The sequence below is a fragment of the Balaenoptera physalus genome, assembly GCF_965194825.1.
Source record: "Balaenoptera physalus genome assembly, chromosome: 9".
Classification (NCBI taxonomy): domain Eukaryota; kingdom Metazoa; phylum Chordata; class Mammalia; order Artiodactyla; family Balaenopteridae; genus Balaenoptera; species Balaenoptera physalus.
This window is the reverse complement of record NC_138888.1, coordinates 68,299,264-68,314,862: the sequence shown is the minus strand read 5'-3', so window position 1 is coordinate 68,314,862 and position 15,599 is coordinate 68,299,264. Positions and strand designations below refer to the sequence as shown.

Genomic DNA, 15,599 nt, shown 5'->3' with positions numbered 1-15,599 from the left:
CTGTTGAGTCTTTCCAGGACAGAGTCGTCGGCTAGGGAGATCTCATCCAAGAGGAAAAAGCCGTCCTCCTTCATGGCCAGAACCAGAGGCCCATCATGCCACTCAAAGAGTCTTGATGTGTCAATTTCTTCCTACAATTTGGAAAAGAAGAGGGTGAAATTAAAGGGCAGGTGACTCCACAAGACAATACACATGTAGCTAGTGGGTGTCTGCTGGAGTTGCTCTGCAGAAAACAAAGACTGGAGAACAAGGAACAGATCTCGCATAACAGGATGCTCGTGGAGGTCCCTTGCAGACCAGTGAAAATCTGAAGATAAGATACGTATCAAACCTGTATGCCCCACCGGGAACAAAATCCCACAGTTGACTCTCGCACAGAGCCGACTGCAATTCTTTAAATGAACATGTTATCATTTGCTCAGGACAAACCTTGTCATTTGGCTTCTGTCTCACGGGTCGCAACCCCCCCAAGAAGTCCGATGTCTCCATGTGTAAGTGGCAGTTGACTGAGTATAATTTCTGCTTTGCCAAGGCCGCAAACACCTGACAGATAGTAGTTTTCCCACACCTGTAAGAGATACACACCAGATTAACAAGGAGCATGAATTCCAAATACACACCCATGAACACCCCAGTCAACAAGTGAGGGGAGCTCTGGCCACAGACACTGCTGGCCAACACAGGGCATCTGGCCAACACAGGGCACCTGCCCCTTGGCTCAGGGGGCCCTTCCCCAAAACACAGCACCCTACCATGTCTCTTAACCAGAAGGGCACACACTACATGAACTCTACTGAATTGAACTGAACCCTCAAAATGAGTTACTGTCTTCCCACTTTACCCAGTGTCTCCAACCAGCAGCACTGGTTCACCAAATTCCAACGCCCTTCCCACCAGCATCGCCAGTCTCCGCATGCCCTTGGTCCACACGACGTGGCTGAACTTAGACTCCAATGTGGATATCTGAGCAGACAATTTACCTATCAAAGGCAGAGTACATATTTAGGTTCTAATATGAATACAACTCAATTCATTCTCCTCTGGATGTGATGGCCTACTCACTCAGCAATTTTAGGACATTTTCTTTGGAGAAGAGGGATTGAGGACACAATTTTTTCTTGAAATGTTTTTCAAGGACTTCTTGAATCACATCAACCTCCTCCTGCTTCCTGACTCGGCCTGCCAGAAGCATAAAACCTTGAAAGAAAAAAAAAAAAGGAACCGTCAAGTGTCAATACCAAGGGACACTGATACTATGGAGCATTAGTTGCTGTGAAGAGGAAACCTAAAGAACTACTTTGGAAAACCAGGAGGACTTACTACAACTAACTATATGCCTGCCCTCTGCCTTGGCAACACGACTTCTAGGTAATCCAACACAAATGAACTCACGTGCACCAAATGACATTCAGGAATGTTCAGAGCAGCTTTTCTTTCTAATAGCTAAAAAGCAGAAATGACCCAAATGTCCATCAACAAGAGAAGAGACAAACATATCATGGTATCTCCCATACAGTGGGTTACAACACAGTAATAATTTAAAAGGAATGAAGTCCTGATGTACAAAACAGCATGGCTGAATCTCACATCAGATTGAGTGAAAAGAAGCCAGACACAAGAGTACATACTGCATGATACTATTTAGATGAAGCACAAGCTCAGGCAGAATCCATCACTGGTGACAGATGTCAGAGCAGCGATTATCTATCTCTAGGAGTTACGGCTGGCAAGAGCCATGAAAGAATCTTCTGAGGTACTGGAAATATCCTAAATCTTTGCCAAGGTGGTGATTTACATGGGTACCCACATATGTAAAAATACCTTAAGCTGTACACGAAATAAGAGAGCACTTTACCCACTTTACTGTTACATTTTATGTTATACCTCGATAAAAAAAGTTTAAAAACAGTGCTCCTCCCTGTACTCTTTACCAGCAAAGAGAAAATACAACTCTCATGGGTTAGTTTTATTTCCTCCCCACGCTCAGTAACCACCCTGTTAACAACTCATCGAGACTTTTCAAATCAGAAGATTCTGAAAGGCTTTCTATGCTAGCACGGAGAGGAACATACAAATTCTTCCCGTGGATTAAACCAGAATAAACAAACCTGAGTCTCAGATGACGTAACTCCCTTCGCTCAGAACTCTGGTATTATCCAACCCGTCAGTTTTCTGTACGTCTCTAAGGCGCAAGCATAACTCTCCATGGTCACCACAATGCAGATAAAAGGTGCTCAAAGACCCTCGCCAACCACCTGCCTAAACTCCTAAAGGCGTTATGTCCATATCCTGACTCCCACAGGTGGCCACCTGAAGCTAAGAGTGAGAAAACCTTAGCAACCAAAACATAACAGCACAGAGGCCTGCAGAAATAGGACCACTTACAATGTCAGTCGGGACTTGAGGGAGAACGGCTCTGTTCCTACAATGCCTAGTAAAATATATATACTGGCCACAATTTGGGCAAGATTTGTTGCAATAACACAGCATGCAATCTGCCCGAAGTCCACAGTTAGAGAGCATGTGCTGAGAGCTTACCATCGTTGGCTAAGTGCTGCAACCAGTCATACTCTTTCTCTGTCTGCTCAGCCAATCTGTATCGCTCAGCCCATCGGAACAGATCACGGAGGGTGATGAAGCCTTGCTTTCCAGCAAACACTGAAGAACCTCTGCGATAGGACTATTAAAGGACCAAAACAAATGAAAAAGGGCAATGGCAAGCGTACAGTACAACTTATACAAAATTCCTGACAAACTTAAGCTACCATAAAAATGATTCATTCCACTAAGATTAATTTTTCTTAAATGTAAAGGGACTGCAATCATTTGAAGATAAATGTTCAAACCCATGTGTAAGTAAAGAACATAACAAATAATGGAATTCCATCTCATATAACACACAGAAAATGATTACGAATAATAATACAAATAGTGGCAAACATGAAGGAAAATTAATCCCATAGTGTGGGACCACAGTAGTAAGAGTGGCAATTATTAGCTTTCTAGGAAGTAATTTAACAGTGTATAATTCTGATAAAAACCACTTTTAACCCCATAAAATAAATGGGATATTCTTGGGACTTCCCTGGTGGTGCAGTGGTTAAGACTCCACGCTCCCAATGCAGGGGGCCCGGGTTCAATCCCTGGTCAGGGAACTAGATCCCAGATGCATGCTGCAACTAAGAGTTTTTGCATGCCGCAACTAAGGAGCCCACGACTGCAACTGAGGAGCCCATCTGCCGCAACAAATAAATAAATAAATAAATAAATGATGAGTAAGTTCTGGGAAATCTTTAGAAAAAAAGGGGGGGGGGGTGGGAATATTCTTTAAAAAAAAAAACTGTAGCTTTGTAGAATTGAAAAGGGAGAGCCACACATAAAGGATCTCTTTAGTTATGTCCATTCAAGGATTACACCCATTTAAAAAACAAAAACTGCAGTTTGTTGATGCCAAATTCCAACCTAAGTAAAATGTTCCATATTATCCACAAGTAGGGAACTGTCATCACATGTAATTATCAGAAAAATTTTAACATGGTATTAAATTGCCAATTTACAACACAAAACCAAAAACTGGATATTAATGGGATGAGTTTTAAAGATAAGATCCTTACTCTGGGCTTCCCTGGTGGCGCAGTGGTTGAGAATCTGCCTGCCAATGCAGGGCACACGGGTTCGAGCCCTGGTCTGGGAAGATCCCACATGCCGCGGAGCGACTAGGCCCGTGAGCCACAACTACTGAGCCTGCGCGTCTGGAGCCTGTGCTCCGCGACAAGAGAGGCCGCGATAGTGAGAGGCCCGCGCACCGCGATGAAGAGTAGCCCCCCACTTGCCACAACTAGAGAAAGCCCTCGCACAGAAACGAAGACCCAACAATGCCATAAATAAATAAATAAATAAAATTTAAAAAAAAAAAAAGATCCTTACTCTGAAAAAAATAATAAATGGGTGGATGGGCTGTTTCTACCGCAGGAAGCCTCAGATTCTGATCACCAAATCTAATCAACACAGTCCATTTGAAACTAAGTGATGGAGAGATGGAATACCTGAAGGTCCAGCATGACTTTAACCAACTTGCTGCAGTAGGAGGGTGGCAAGCTACACCGTTTGTGCAAGATTGTTTCCAACTCAGAACTAGGCAGTTCATCAAAGTGCAATTCCACAAATCGATTCCTGAAGGCTCTAGAAAGCATCTGGGAAACGCACAGAAACAACATGATACAAAGGACCTTTTCATTTAATTTCCAAAATGTAGGCTCTGCTATTCACCACAAAAAGAAAAATCCTTCAAAAGAGGTAAAAACATCTCAGTCTTACCAAGACGACTTTTCTACTCGACTCGGTAACAAACAGGAGTAAGGGGGCAAATGCTACACACCTTTCTGCCTCCGTAAAGTCCTGGGGGATTCTGGGTAGCAAAAAGCATGAAGCGAGGATGTGCTTTAACAACTTCTTGTGTTTCTGTTATGAGCAATTCACGGTTATCATCCAACAGTCTGTTCAGTGCCTCTAGCACATCGGTAGGGGCCAAATTTAACTCATCTAAAATAATCCAATAGCCCTTTCTCATAGCATCAATAAGAACACCTTAGAGGAAATACATACTGAAAATTAGTGCATAAATTAGTCCAAAGTTTTTTTTTTTAATGTTATATACAAATCAACAAATCCTAGATTATCATTAAATTTCAACGCAAATTGTTCTCTGCAGCTAGCCATGTCCCCAAATAATATGTGGTTTTGAGTATCAAGGAAGCATAATTTTCAATTAAAAATACTCCTTTTTATTTTGCACAGAGGGGGAGCCAAAGCTGATGAATATTACATTTACAACTTACTTTTTCCCCTGAAGTCTACTTTCATTTAAGTCACCACATTCTCGTATCTATTCTCAGTTTCCCTCTGTTCAATGCTTACCCCTCTTCTGATTCTCTAGGAAATGGAGTAGTTCAACTGCACTCTTCAAAACTAGGCCCCAGGACTTCCCTGGTGGTGCAGAGGTTAAGAATCCGCCTGCCAAGGCAGGGGACACGGGTTCCATCCCTGGTCTGGGAAGATCCCACATGCCACGGGGCAACTAAGCCCACACGCCACAACTACTGAAGCCCATGCACCTAGAGCCCGTGCTCCACAACAAGAGAAGCCACCGCAATGAGAAGCCCGCGCACCGCAATGAAGAGTAGCCTCCGCAACTAGAGAAAGCCCGCATGCAGCAACGAAGACCCAATGCAGCCAAAAATTAATTAATTAATTAATTTAAAAAAAAAAAAAAAAAAAAAAAACCTAGGCCCCAGTCCTGTGTACAGCCAACAAGATTAGTCTGGCTCAAAGGAAGCTGGGGCCCTAACCATCACCCCTTAACCATCACATAGCTCAGGGAGAAAGAAAAAACAGCTATTGTGGCATCCATCCATGTGCCTCAACTGGAAAGGATGAAGATTGCTTGAGGAGACCCAAGGAATAGAATTATAACCTTACCTTCTTTAAACATGAGCTTCCCTGAGGAGTCGGATGTGTAACAACCAATGTACTCCTGAATATCCGTGTGCTCGTGGTTGTTAATACGCACACAGTGGTTACCAGTAGCTGCGGCCAGCCACCGTAGCAGGCTTGTTTTACCCACTGATGTCTCTCCCTGAATCAGCACTGGATATGTTCTTTAAAGGATCAGCCAATAAAGCAATTAAAAAGAAAAAAAAAGACAGAAACCAGAATTAAATCATGTAGTGTTTAAAAAAGAACAACTATAACACTTAACATCATCATAAGAGAATGTTTTTATATACCTATGCACTACTAATGGAACGTTTCTTAAGCCCTGAGAAGTTTCTACGTAAAAATGGTTCCTCAGAAACTACCAAGGAAAGTAATTCCAGCCTCTCTTGCACTAGTGAGAAACAGGAAGCGGGAGTAACTGTTACTCACTTAACAAGTAATGGGTGATGAGTATCCATCAGCAAAATACTAGAAAGCAACCTTAATGATGGCCAAAATAATCTGGGTCCATATTGCTCCCACCAAAGGTACAACTAGAAACGATGTTTTGTGTCTGGAGAAAAGTGACAGGATTGACTTAGAAAATAATTATTCACTCAGCCAATGAATAACAATAGAGCCCTTTGAAAGTTCAGGAAGTAGGACTAGACTTTCAGCAATGCCTATGCTGGTAAGACATCAGAGCAGTGTGAGAAAAGGTCCACACACCCTGCAGAGACCACTCGGACTATGTCTCTCAGGTTCAGCTTGACGGAAGACGTGAGGATGTACGTCTCATCTATTGTAGGTTCCTTGTCTCCCACCGAAATCCAGTAGCCTTCCACCTGGATAAGCCGACCTCCTTTTGGTTCTGGAATAGGCTGAAAGACACAAGAGTTAGAGAAATAACCCACAGACCCACGACAACTATGGCATTCTTTCAGAGAGGGGTGTAAAGTGGGAAAAAAATTGTCACCAAGAATGCTGCTTGTTCTGGATGCTTTCAACATTAAAACCCACAAATGAACATGAAAAAAAATTACTTTGAGGAAGGAGAACAAAATGGTGACATGTACTGGTTTTAAAATTCAGGTTGGGTTAGGTAGATATGGGGGGAAACTTGAATGAAAATGATTTCTCAGATAGTTTATGACTCAGTTCTCTTCTCTCATCTACCAAACTTCCCACTCTAATAAAGTATTTTGGTCAAAAACATGTATTTCATATAAACCATATTCCCAAAACATGGCCAGTGCTGTACTGGGGCAGGGAAAGGGGGGCACTACGCACTACTATGTTCTGGATCCCCTAGAAGACATTAAAAATAAAAGCAACCCTCCAGAGAAACTCGTTAAGGATAATATTGTAGATGATGGCATAACCTTTTGAAGGTATGGTGGAAGTTAAGTTGATTTATACAGAACTGCCATTTTTATAGATCAAAAATGGTCAAATGGTGGTCAGATATATAGCTATAGAAAAGTGCTCTTCTAGAACATTTAGCCCCCTGACTTGAAGCCACAGTTGTAGGCACTGCTTTTAAGGACTTCTCAGTTGGGCAGAAGAGCAGTGAGAAAAAAGAACTGTTAAGCCACCATCATATATAACCATGAGGAAAGCATACAAAAAAATAAGTGGAGGGGAATGGTAATCGGATAATAATCAAAGCAAGCTTGAGTCTTTTCTCAGTGTTTTCAGTTTACCAAAAGTATATATTCATGTGTTACTTGTATAATTTTTTAAAAGGAAAAAACATTGAATCCAAAGTACCCACAATCCCAATGGCTCTTTCTTCCTAAACAGCAAGCAATAGACACATAAACAAGTCAGTTTGTGAGCCAGTTTCTCTCAGCCTCTTTCAATCCCATGTTATTCTGTAATTTCCTCTGTCAAACTGAAATGGTTATTGTGTATAACAGAAACAAGAAAAGGAAAGCGAAAAAAAAGCCCAACCATCAATCAGAAGGGGGGTGTGCAGATAAACTGTGGTGCAAGCTTCCGATGAAATGCTATGTGACAATTAGAAAGCACGTCACTCACAGTGATCTGTGGTACAGACAAAAAAATATATCCAGGATATAGTTAGGCTAAGAAAGGAAACTACAGAACATTCTTATGAGATGGTTTCATTTATATTACTTATATTAGATATATACAGGCAGACCTTGGAGATTTTCCAGATTTGATTCCAGACTACGGCAATAAAGCAAATATCACAATAAAGCCAGTATGGCAATAAAACCAGTCACACAAATTTTTTGGTTTCTCAATGCATATGAAAGTTATGTTTACACTGTACTACAATCTATTAGGTGTGCAATAACATGTCTAAAAAAGATGTACGTATCTTAATTTTAAAATGCTTTATTGCTAAAAAATGTTAACCATCAACTGACAACAGAGGGTTGCCACAAACCTTCAATTTGTAAAAAACTGCAACATCTACGAAGTGCAATAAAGCAAACTGCAATAAAGTGAGGTATGCCTGTATTAGAATTTACCTTGATAAATCTACACACACACATATATTAGAATTTGAATATATAAAAAAGATTTTTTAACTTTTAAATATATATATATATATATATATATATATATATATATATGTACACACACGATTTAGATGGAAAGGACTATCTATAGGATTTCAATCTCCAAAGATCAGGATTATCAGGAATTTTCACCACCTACGTTAAAATTTTGTGGAACTGACTTTTGTAATTAGAAATAAGTTTTGCAAAAAAACCAAAACCAAAAACAAAACAGCTAACAATTTGATATTTCAGCCTTTCATTTAAGCCAAAAATCAAAAAAGAACCTACCTGCTTCAGCAGACTTTTAACATTGCCAGAAACAATGTGCTGACAAATGAGCTTCTGAACTACTGGGTGCGACGCCCTGTCAAGCTGTGTTAAGAAACCCAAACAAAAGCCCTAGAGAAAACACAAATACGCGTTAACACTAGTTATCCTTCTGCAATAACAGGCCAACTTATTTCAGAAACAAAATTCAACCTCTCGGGTGGTGCTGGTGCCCAGAACAACTTTTTTTTTTTTTTAAGAATATATTTTTTATTATTTATTTTACTTTATTTTAATTAATTAATTAATTAATTAATTGGCTGTGTTGGGTCTTCGTTGCTGCGTGCAGGCTTTCTCTAGTTGCGGCGAGCGGGGGCTACTCTTCGTTGCAGTGTGGGGGCTTCTCACTGTGGTGGCTTCTCTTGTGGCGGAGCACGGGCTTTACGTGTGCGGGCTTCAGTAGTTGTGGCTCGCGGGCTCTAGAGCCCAGGCTCAGTAGTTGTGGTGCATGGGCATAGATGCTCCGCGGCATGTGGGATCTTCCCAGACCAGGGCTTGAACCTGTGTTCCCTGCATTGGCAGGTGGATTCTTAACCACTGCGCCACCAGGGAAGCCCCAGAACAACTTTTAAATGGGATACAATGGTAGAAAAAGGGCAGGGTAGTTCCGGTATGAAAAGTTCTGGGCTAATCTGACTAAACAGAAAGCACTGGCAACCCTGGCACGGGCATCCCCACTTGCTCCTTCCCCATGGTGTGCCCATCCACCAAGCTCTCAACCAAACACAGACTGTACAAAGACCTCATAGAGCGAGCGCTGGATGTTGCCACATGGATTGGAGGCTGCAAATCGCAGGGCCCTACAGAGAGTCCGAAGGCTGTAGTGAGGTCTGTGGCCGGTCCCATCCACCAATTTTGTCCCAGACTCCTTCCGCACAGCTGTATAGAACCTACAAAGAGGATGCAATTCAAAAGATTTATTTTATTAACTAATAAGCCTTACTATTTTGCTGTTGTTCCCATTTCTCTACAAAAGGACCAAAAGGCATTTTTATAGATTAGATGGCCAAGCTTACATACAACTTCTTAGAGCATCAAAAATAATAAAATGAATATTGATCAATTTCCCTTAGGATGGAAAGAGGAGAAAGGTGAGATGTGTCTGATTTTTAAGGGAATGGCAGTGAGATATGAGAGGCCCTTAGCAAGAATATACTGAATCCAAACACAGGGTTCCAAAGTCGGCTTTAATATGAGGGTCAAATGAAGTCCCTGTGTAATCTCTAATGGTGATGGATAAGCACATAGAAAACAAAAGTAATGGTGTTTTAAAAGAAAGTCTACATATACGGTTATAATCAACAATGACAAAATGTTAAAAAGCATGATGATATGGTGACCATTTCTACTTTCATTACCACATAATTTAGAAGTCCAGAAGATGACAAGATGGAAGAAGTTTCAGACTGAAACATCAAGTGCAAATCTCAAAAATTCATGAAGGACTTCCCTGGTGGTGCAGTGGTTAAGAATCCACCTGCCAATGCAGGGGACACGGGTTCAAGCCCTGGTCCGGGAAGATCCCACATGCCACGGAGCAACTAAACCCGTGCGCCACAACTACTGAGCCTGTGCTCTAGAGCCCGCAAGCCACAAATGCTGAGCCCACACGCCGCAACTACTGAAGCCCACACGCCCAGAGCCTGTGCCGACAGCAAGAGAAGCCACCACAATGAGAAGCCTGCACGCCACAATTAAGAGTAGACCCCGCTCGCCGCAACTAGAGAAAGCCCAATACACAGCACCAAAGACCCAAAGTAGCCAAAAAAAAAAAAAAATTCATAAAATTCATGATCACATACCACAAGATCAAGTATAACCAAACATGTGTCAGAGATGAAACCCAAGGGACTTCCCTGGTGGCGCAGTGGATAAGACTCCGCACTCCCAGTGCAGGGGTCCCAGGTTCAATCCCTGGTCAGGGAACTAAATCCCACATGCATGCAGCAACTAAGAGTTCACATGCCACAACTAAAGAGCCCACCTGCCACAACAAGAACCCAGTGCAACCAAATGAAGAGATGAAACCCAAGTTCTAGCCCAAATGACATCTGTCTTCCCTCTTTGCAATCTAGCTAGACATTCTTTCTTTTGTAGAAAGACTCTACATTCCAGAAGTGGGTTTTTATATATGGAACATGCACCTCTTGTACTATCAGCATTTTGTAAGAGCCACACTTCAGCCACACTGCTTTATCTCCAGCTTTTTGAATTTTAACTACACATATTTACGCTTTTGTCTAAATATTCTTGGCTAACAAAAAGTGCTCTGATTTTAAAATGTGGTGTGACAAACCACTCCGAAGCCCTTTGACAAATGCCTCTTTGACTAACCTATTTAAAACTGGGCTCCAAGTTTCATTTTCTAACCAGCATTTTGCTTTATATGTTCTTTTTCTTCACTTACCACAACCAAAAATAACAGTATTTACTGATCTCCACCTGTAGAATTAAAGCTCCATGAAAAGAACCAAGATTGTCTGTTTTATTTATAGCTGTATCCCTAGCATCTGAGCCACTCAATAACTATTTGTAAAAAAAAAATAAGGAAAAAAAGCTCAAAAAGCAAAGTAAAACACTAATATGATCCAACTTCAAAATCTTCACAGATTGTATATCTTGTTTTAGAGGACACAGATAAAATCAACTAAGTGACGTGCCCCAAGATGACAGACTTAGTTTCTGACAGAGCCAGCACTAGAACCCAGGGTGTATGATACAAAAGATTGCACCCTTTCCACATGGCATACAAAAAACAGAGGAAAGAAACTCAAATTAAAGCACCAAGTGATATAACCACTCTATACTGCATTCAGTTAAGACTCTAATAATTCCAAACTGGCCTCAATCAATTATATCAACCTTCCCCCCTCTACATTCCACAAAGCTAATATGCAAATTGCAAAAAGTAGGATTTCACCAAGGCAGATCAAAATATAAGCCATTTGTATCTCCTCAAGGGATTCAAACTCTTAGCTGTGAAAAAAGAAGTAATTAGGAGAGAGTTATCTAATTGTTTATATTCTCATAGGTCTCGACAATACATATTCTCATAAGCTCTCTATGTAGTTTCCTTAGGAAAATCCAAGGGAGTCCATAAGGTTCCAACTTTAAAATAAAATCTAAATAATCCTTCCATCAGTCTTCTCTCGTTAGAAGCAAAAAAGAAGAAAACAATATACGTGCATGAGGTACACATTTTTATGCTCAGAGGAAAAGTTTATAAAGAGAAACCAAAAAGAACCCACGTTATGATTCCTTGTACTGTACTCCTGCTCACACTCAAGCCTTTCAGATAATCCACAATAAGGATCTGTAAGTCTTCTTTACTTTCCAATTCTTCTACATAAAGTTCTGTGAACCTGTTAAGACAATTATTATTCCATAATAACCATTTTTGAGGAAGTTAATACAGCTATTCTGACAATACAAAAACACAAGACGGAAGTTATATAAACTCATTTTACCTGCTTGTAATATAAATTATGAAGGCCTTTCAACTTGAGATACAGATTGATCATAATGAAATAGAAGATAATGTAACCGTTACCAAAAATTCTACCATTACTACTTCTAAGAAAGTCAAACAGTCCTTGCAAAAACAGTTACAAAAATAAGACTTTATTTATCCTCATTTTCAGAAAGTGTTTTTGATTACAACTATATGTAACAAAAAGTACATGCAACAATAACAAAAAAGCCTCCTCACTATCAAAAATTAATAGTTGTAGCAAAGGAAAATACATACTTGTGGTTGATAAAATTTTCCTAAAAAGCTTTTACTACTTTTATAATGTGGGAGAAGATCTAGTAAAGTTTTAACACTATTTTAAAAACTCAGATTCAACAAAAGGTTACCAACAATAAACAAGGTCATTTATCTTTTTTTTTTTAACATCTTTATTGGAGTATAATTGCTTTACAATGGTGTGTTTCTGCTTTATAACAAAGTAAATCAGCTATACATATACATATATCCCCATATCCCCTCCCTCTTGCGTCTCCCTCCCCCCCTCCCTATCCCACCCCTCTAGGTGGTCACAAAGCACTGAGCTGATCTCCTTGTCCTATGCAGCTGCTTCCCACTAGCTATCCATTTTACATTTGGTAGTATATATAAGTCCATGCACTCTCTCACTTCGTCCCAGCTTACCCTTTCCCCTCCCTGTGTCCTCAAGTCCATTCTCTACGTCTGTGTCTTTATTCCTGTCCTGCCCTTAGGTTCTTCAAGGTCATTTATCTTTTCCCAAATGCTACATACATAAAACATCTTGTTCATGTCAGTCTGTGCTTAATGATGAAAACTGAAACTTAAATGTTCTTTTACAAATCATTAGTCTCATCCAAGACGACTCTGCCTAAAATGCACTTACGTTGTTATATGATATACTATTATTTCGTTATGTGAAGGTTTTCTAATAGCTAAAAGGCTATCTGAAGGAGGAAAGATTTTTGTTTTCAACAATATCCATGAGCCATTAAATGTCATACGAACAACCCGAAGGAAAAAAACTCCCAGTGTTCTGGAGTTTTCCATATTCCTACCACCTATAGAAAGAAGAAGACTACTACAAGTAAAAAGATTCCTCTATCAGCAGTCAATAAATTTCAAGCATTGTTATGAGGGTTGGTTAACGTTAATACTACCAATCAATAAATAAAGAGAACTTAATTTTAAAAACAGCTCCAGGAACCAAGCCATGACCCCTTACCTGTTTCTTATTCCTGGTGGGAGATTTCTTTTGCCCACATCAGTTGCTGGATTCATACACGCAAATAAACGGAAATCTGGATGACGTACCAGTGGTTCTGTTAAAAGAAAACTATAAATTCTCAACAACTTGTTAACAATAAGTGATCAGAGGAAGACTAACTCCACTGAACACCAGGGTGAACCACTATGCCTCAAGGCTCAGCAAGGTTGGTACTGGCTGCTCAACCATCCTTGCCTTTTCTCAAACCCCGATGAAATCAGTTTCCAGATCTATGTACACAACTTAATCTTAAACTGCCATCCCACCATCTCTTATGGTGTGGTTGTTCATGCTATTTATGTTTCATCACCTATTCACCAGCGCATACACTGTCACTGAGTGTGCATGCCTTATTACCCACTACACAAATGCCTTGACAAATGATCTTATTCTTTTCATTCCCTATATCACCTAACAATAAGACTTTGCAGAAAATTACTATCTACAGAATAAATAAATCACACTGGGAGGCCCATGTAATCTACCTAACCAAAAGAATATTACTTCTTTTTAAAAACATTTTTTAAATTTATTTATTTATTTATTTACTTACTTACTTATTTACTTATTTATTTATGCATGCATGCATGCAGGCAGGCTGCCCCGGGTCTTAGTCGCGGCATGCAGACTCTTAGTCGCAGCATGCCGGATCTAGTTCCCCGACCTGGGATCCAACCCAGGCCCCCTGCATTGGGAGTACGGAGTCTCACCCACTGGACCACCAGGGAAGTCCCAAGAATATTACTTTAAAGAGGCCAAAAGGCCTCGCATCAAGTCAAACCCCAAGAGGATCAAGTGCTACCTGTGTCTCCTCGATCCAGCAACACCAGAGAGCCAGAGGAGCCTTCAAGTAAACCACTCAGACATTCTAATGTTTCTGGAGCAGCCAGGTTAATCTCATCCAACAAGATCCAGTCTCCTTTCTTTACAGCCTGAGCTAATGTACCCTAGAAGATGAAGTAAAATGTTAAGGATCCATTGCAAACACACACACACTCACCAAGAACAGTTATGTGAGCAGGGTTAGAAGCAGAGGCAAGGGCAAACCGCTCCAACCTGATGAGCTTACACCTTAACGCCAAATGGCTGCCAGCTGTTTGCCAGAGTTAAGGTCAGGTTAACTTTTTTTCAAATATCCAAAAGGGTCAAGGGCATCTCTCTGAGCCTAACGATGAGATGCAATAAACTAGACCATCCCATTATATGGATGGTAAGCCAAATAATAACTTACAATGTATTCAGATGTTTAAAGGTAACCAAATGGTTATTAAAAAGACCCAAAATAAATACAGGGTCAGGCTATGAGTATACCAAGAAAAGATAAATGACTAAATCAAGAGTGTATAGTGGTTGTAACTCAGAGCCTTTCACAGTTGCTGAAGAATATCAAGATGAATCTTTCCTCTTCTCTACTGATTTGATCTCCTCAAGTTCTACTTCCAAAAGCAATGAACTGACAATCTACTCAAGTGACACAACATCAGAAACTTAATTGTTTTACTATTATTAAACTGCTTTATGCTTTTGTTTTCATTGTGATCCTAACAAAGAATCTTCTATAAATAAAACTGAAAAAAATAAAACGGAACAAACGTATTAAAATCCAGTGTAATGTCAAGTCATGAAATAGGTATAAACCCTATTTTGAGAGCACTTGACATTTTCATTGGTTATTTTAGAAACAATCATATTAAGATTACGCACTGATGACTAAATTTCCCACAACAATGGATATATGGTTGAGGGACTTTCTCTCTTACTAAGACATCATCTCAAGTAAGATTCCTACACCTCCCTTCAAGTGTGGTCTGAAGAGTGTCACAGAAACAATTTTCTTTAATAAAAATGTAAAAAGCTTAAGTCACAAACATTTAACTAAGTTGATCCTGCAAGGTCACAGGAGAGAAAACAGTAGAGCTACCCATGCACTGGAATCAAAAACGTGTCCTAACAGGAATGGACCCAAATATGTCTCTCTCTCTCTCTCTCTCACAGACACACACACAGAGCTATGAAACAATAAAAAATTTCACTAGTTGTTCTCAACTGCATCTTTAAAAATAGTAATAATGGTGTTCACCAAGACTTTATAATTTCTATAAAGGACATTAAAAAAAATCTTCCCCCCAAAGAATTATTTCATTAAGTGTTTACTGTCTTAAACAACAAGCCCTAAAATGTCAACATGAAGAGAATACAAAACAGTAGCCTCCTTAAACTTGCATTTTGCATCAAATCAACATTCCCTTAACCTAAACAACCAAAGCAAAATACCTCTACAAATGCAAACAATAGGGCACTTTCAGTCATTTTCATCTGTTGTTGGGCATGGTTAAGTCTAAGACCAAATGCTTCCCACTTCTCTTTTAGTAGTGACCCTAGAGAAAAATAAAGACAAGAATTTAACATACACTTTGGGTTGTAATATACATAACTTAAAAACACACAATTAACATAACACACACAAAAATCACATCTTAGAAGTATAAAAAATTAAGTCCAAACACTT

General features: G+C 39.9%; 1 protein-coding gene across 4 annotated transcripts in view; it reads right to left on the bottom strand.

Moving 5' to 3' along the window:
* MDN1 (midasin AAA ATPase 1) overlaps window positions 1-15,599 on the bottom strand; it is a 160,786-nt gene that overhangs the window by 97,064 nt on the left and 48,123 nt on the right. For all 4 annotated transcript variants that reach the window (XR_014267738.1, XR_014267739.1, XR_014267740.1 and 1 more), the window contains exons 17-31: window positions 15,365-15,468; window positions 13,893-14,037; window positions 13,049-13,145; window positions 11,585-11,698; window positions 9,079-9,226; window positions 8,298-8,408; window positions 6,205-6,356; window positions 5,479-5,657; window positions 4,379-4,587; window positions 4,047-4,193; window positions 2,539-2,680; window positions 1,063-1,197; window positions 842-980; window positions 430-568; window positions 1-131 (exon numbers count right to left, since the gene is read on the bottom strand). Coding sequence is in view for 1 of the 4 variants with exons in the window: in XM_082475781.1 (XP_082331907.1) it covers window positions 1-131; window positions 430-568; window positions 842-980; window positions 1,063-1,197; window positions 2,539-2,680; window positions 4,047-4,193; window positions 4,379-4,587; window positions 5,479-5,657; window positions 6,205-6,356; window positions 8,298-8,408; window positions 9,079-9,226; window positions 11,585-11,698; window positions 13,049-13,145; window positions 13,893-14,037; window positions 15,365-15,468 (2,092 nt within the window). In the remaining 3 variants the exon portion in view is untranslated. The remainder of the gene's footprint in view (window positions 132-429; window positions 569-841; window positions 981-1,062; window positions 1,198-2,538; window positions 2,681-4,046; window positions 4,194-4,378; window positions 4,588-5,478; window positions 5,658-6,204; window positions 6,357-8,297; window positions 8,409-9,078; window positions 9,227-11,584; window positions 11,699-13,048; window positions 13,146-13,892; window positions 14,038-15,364; window positions 15,469-15,599) is intronic.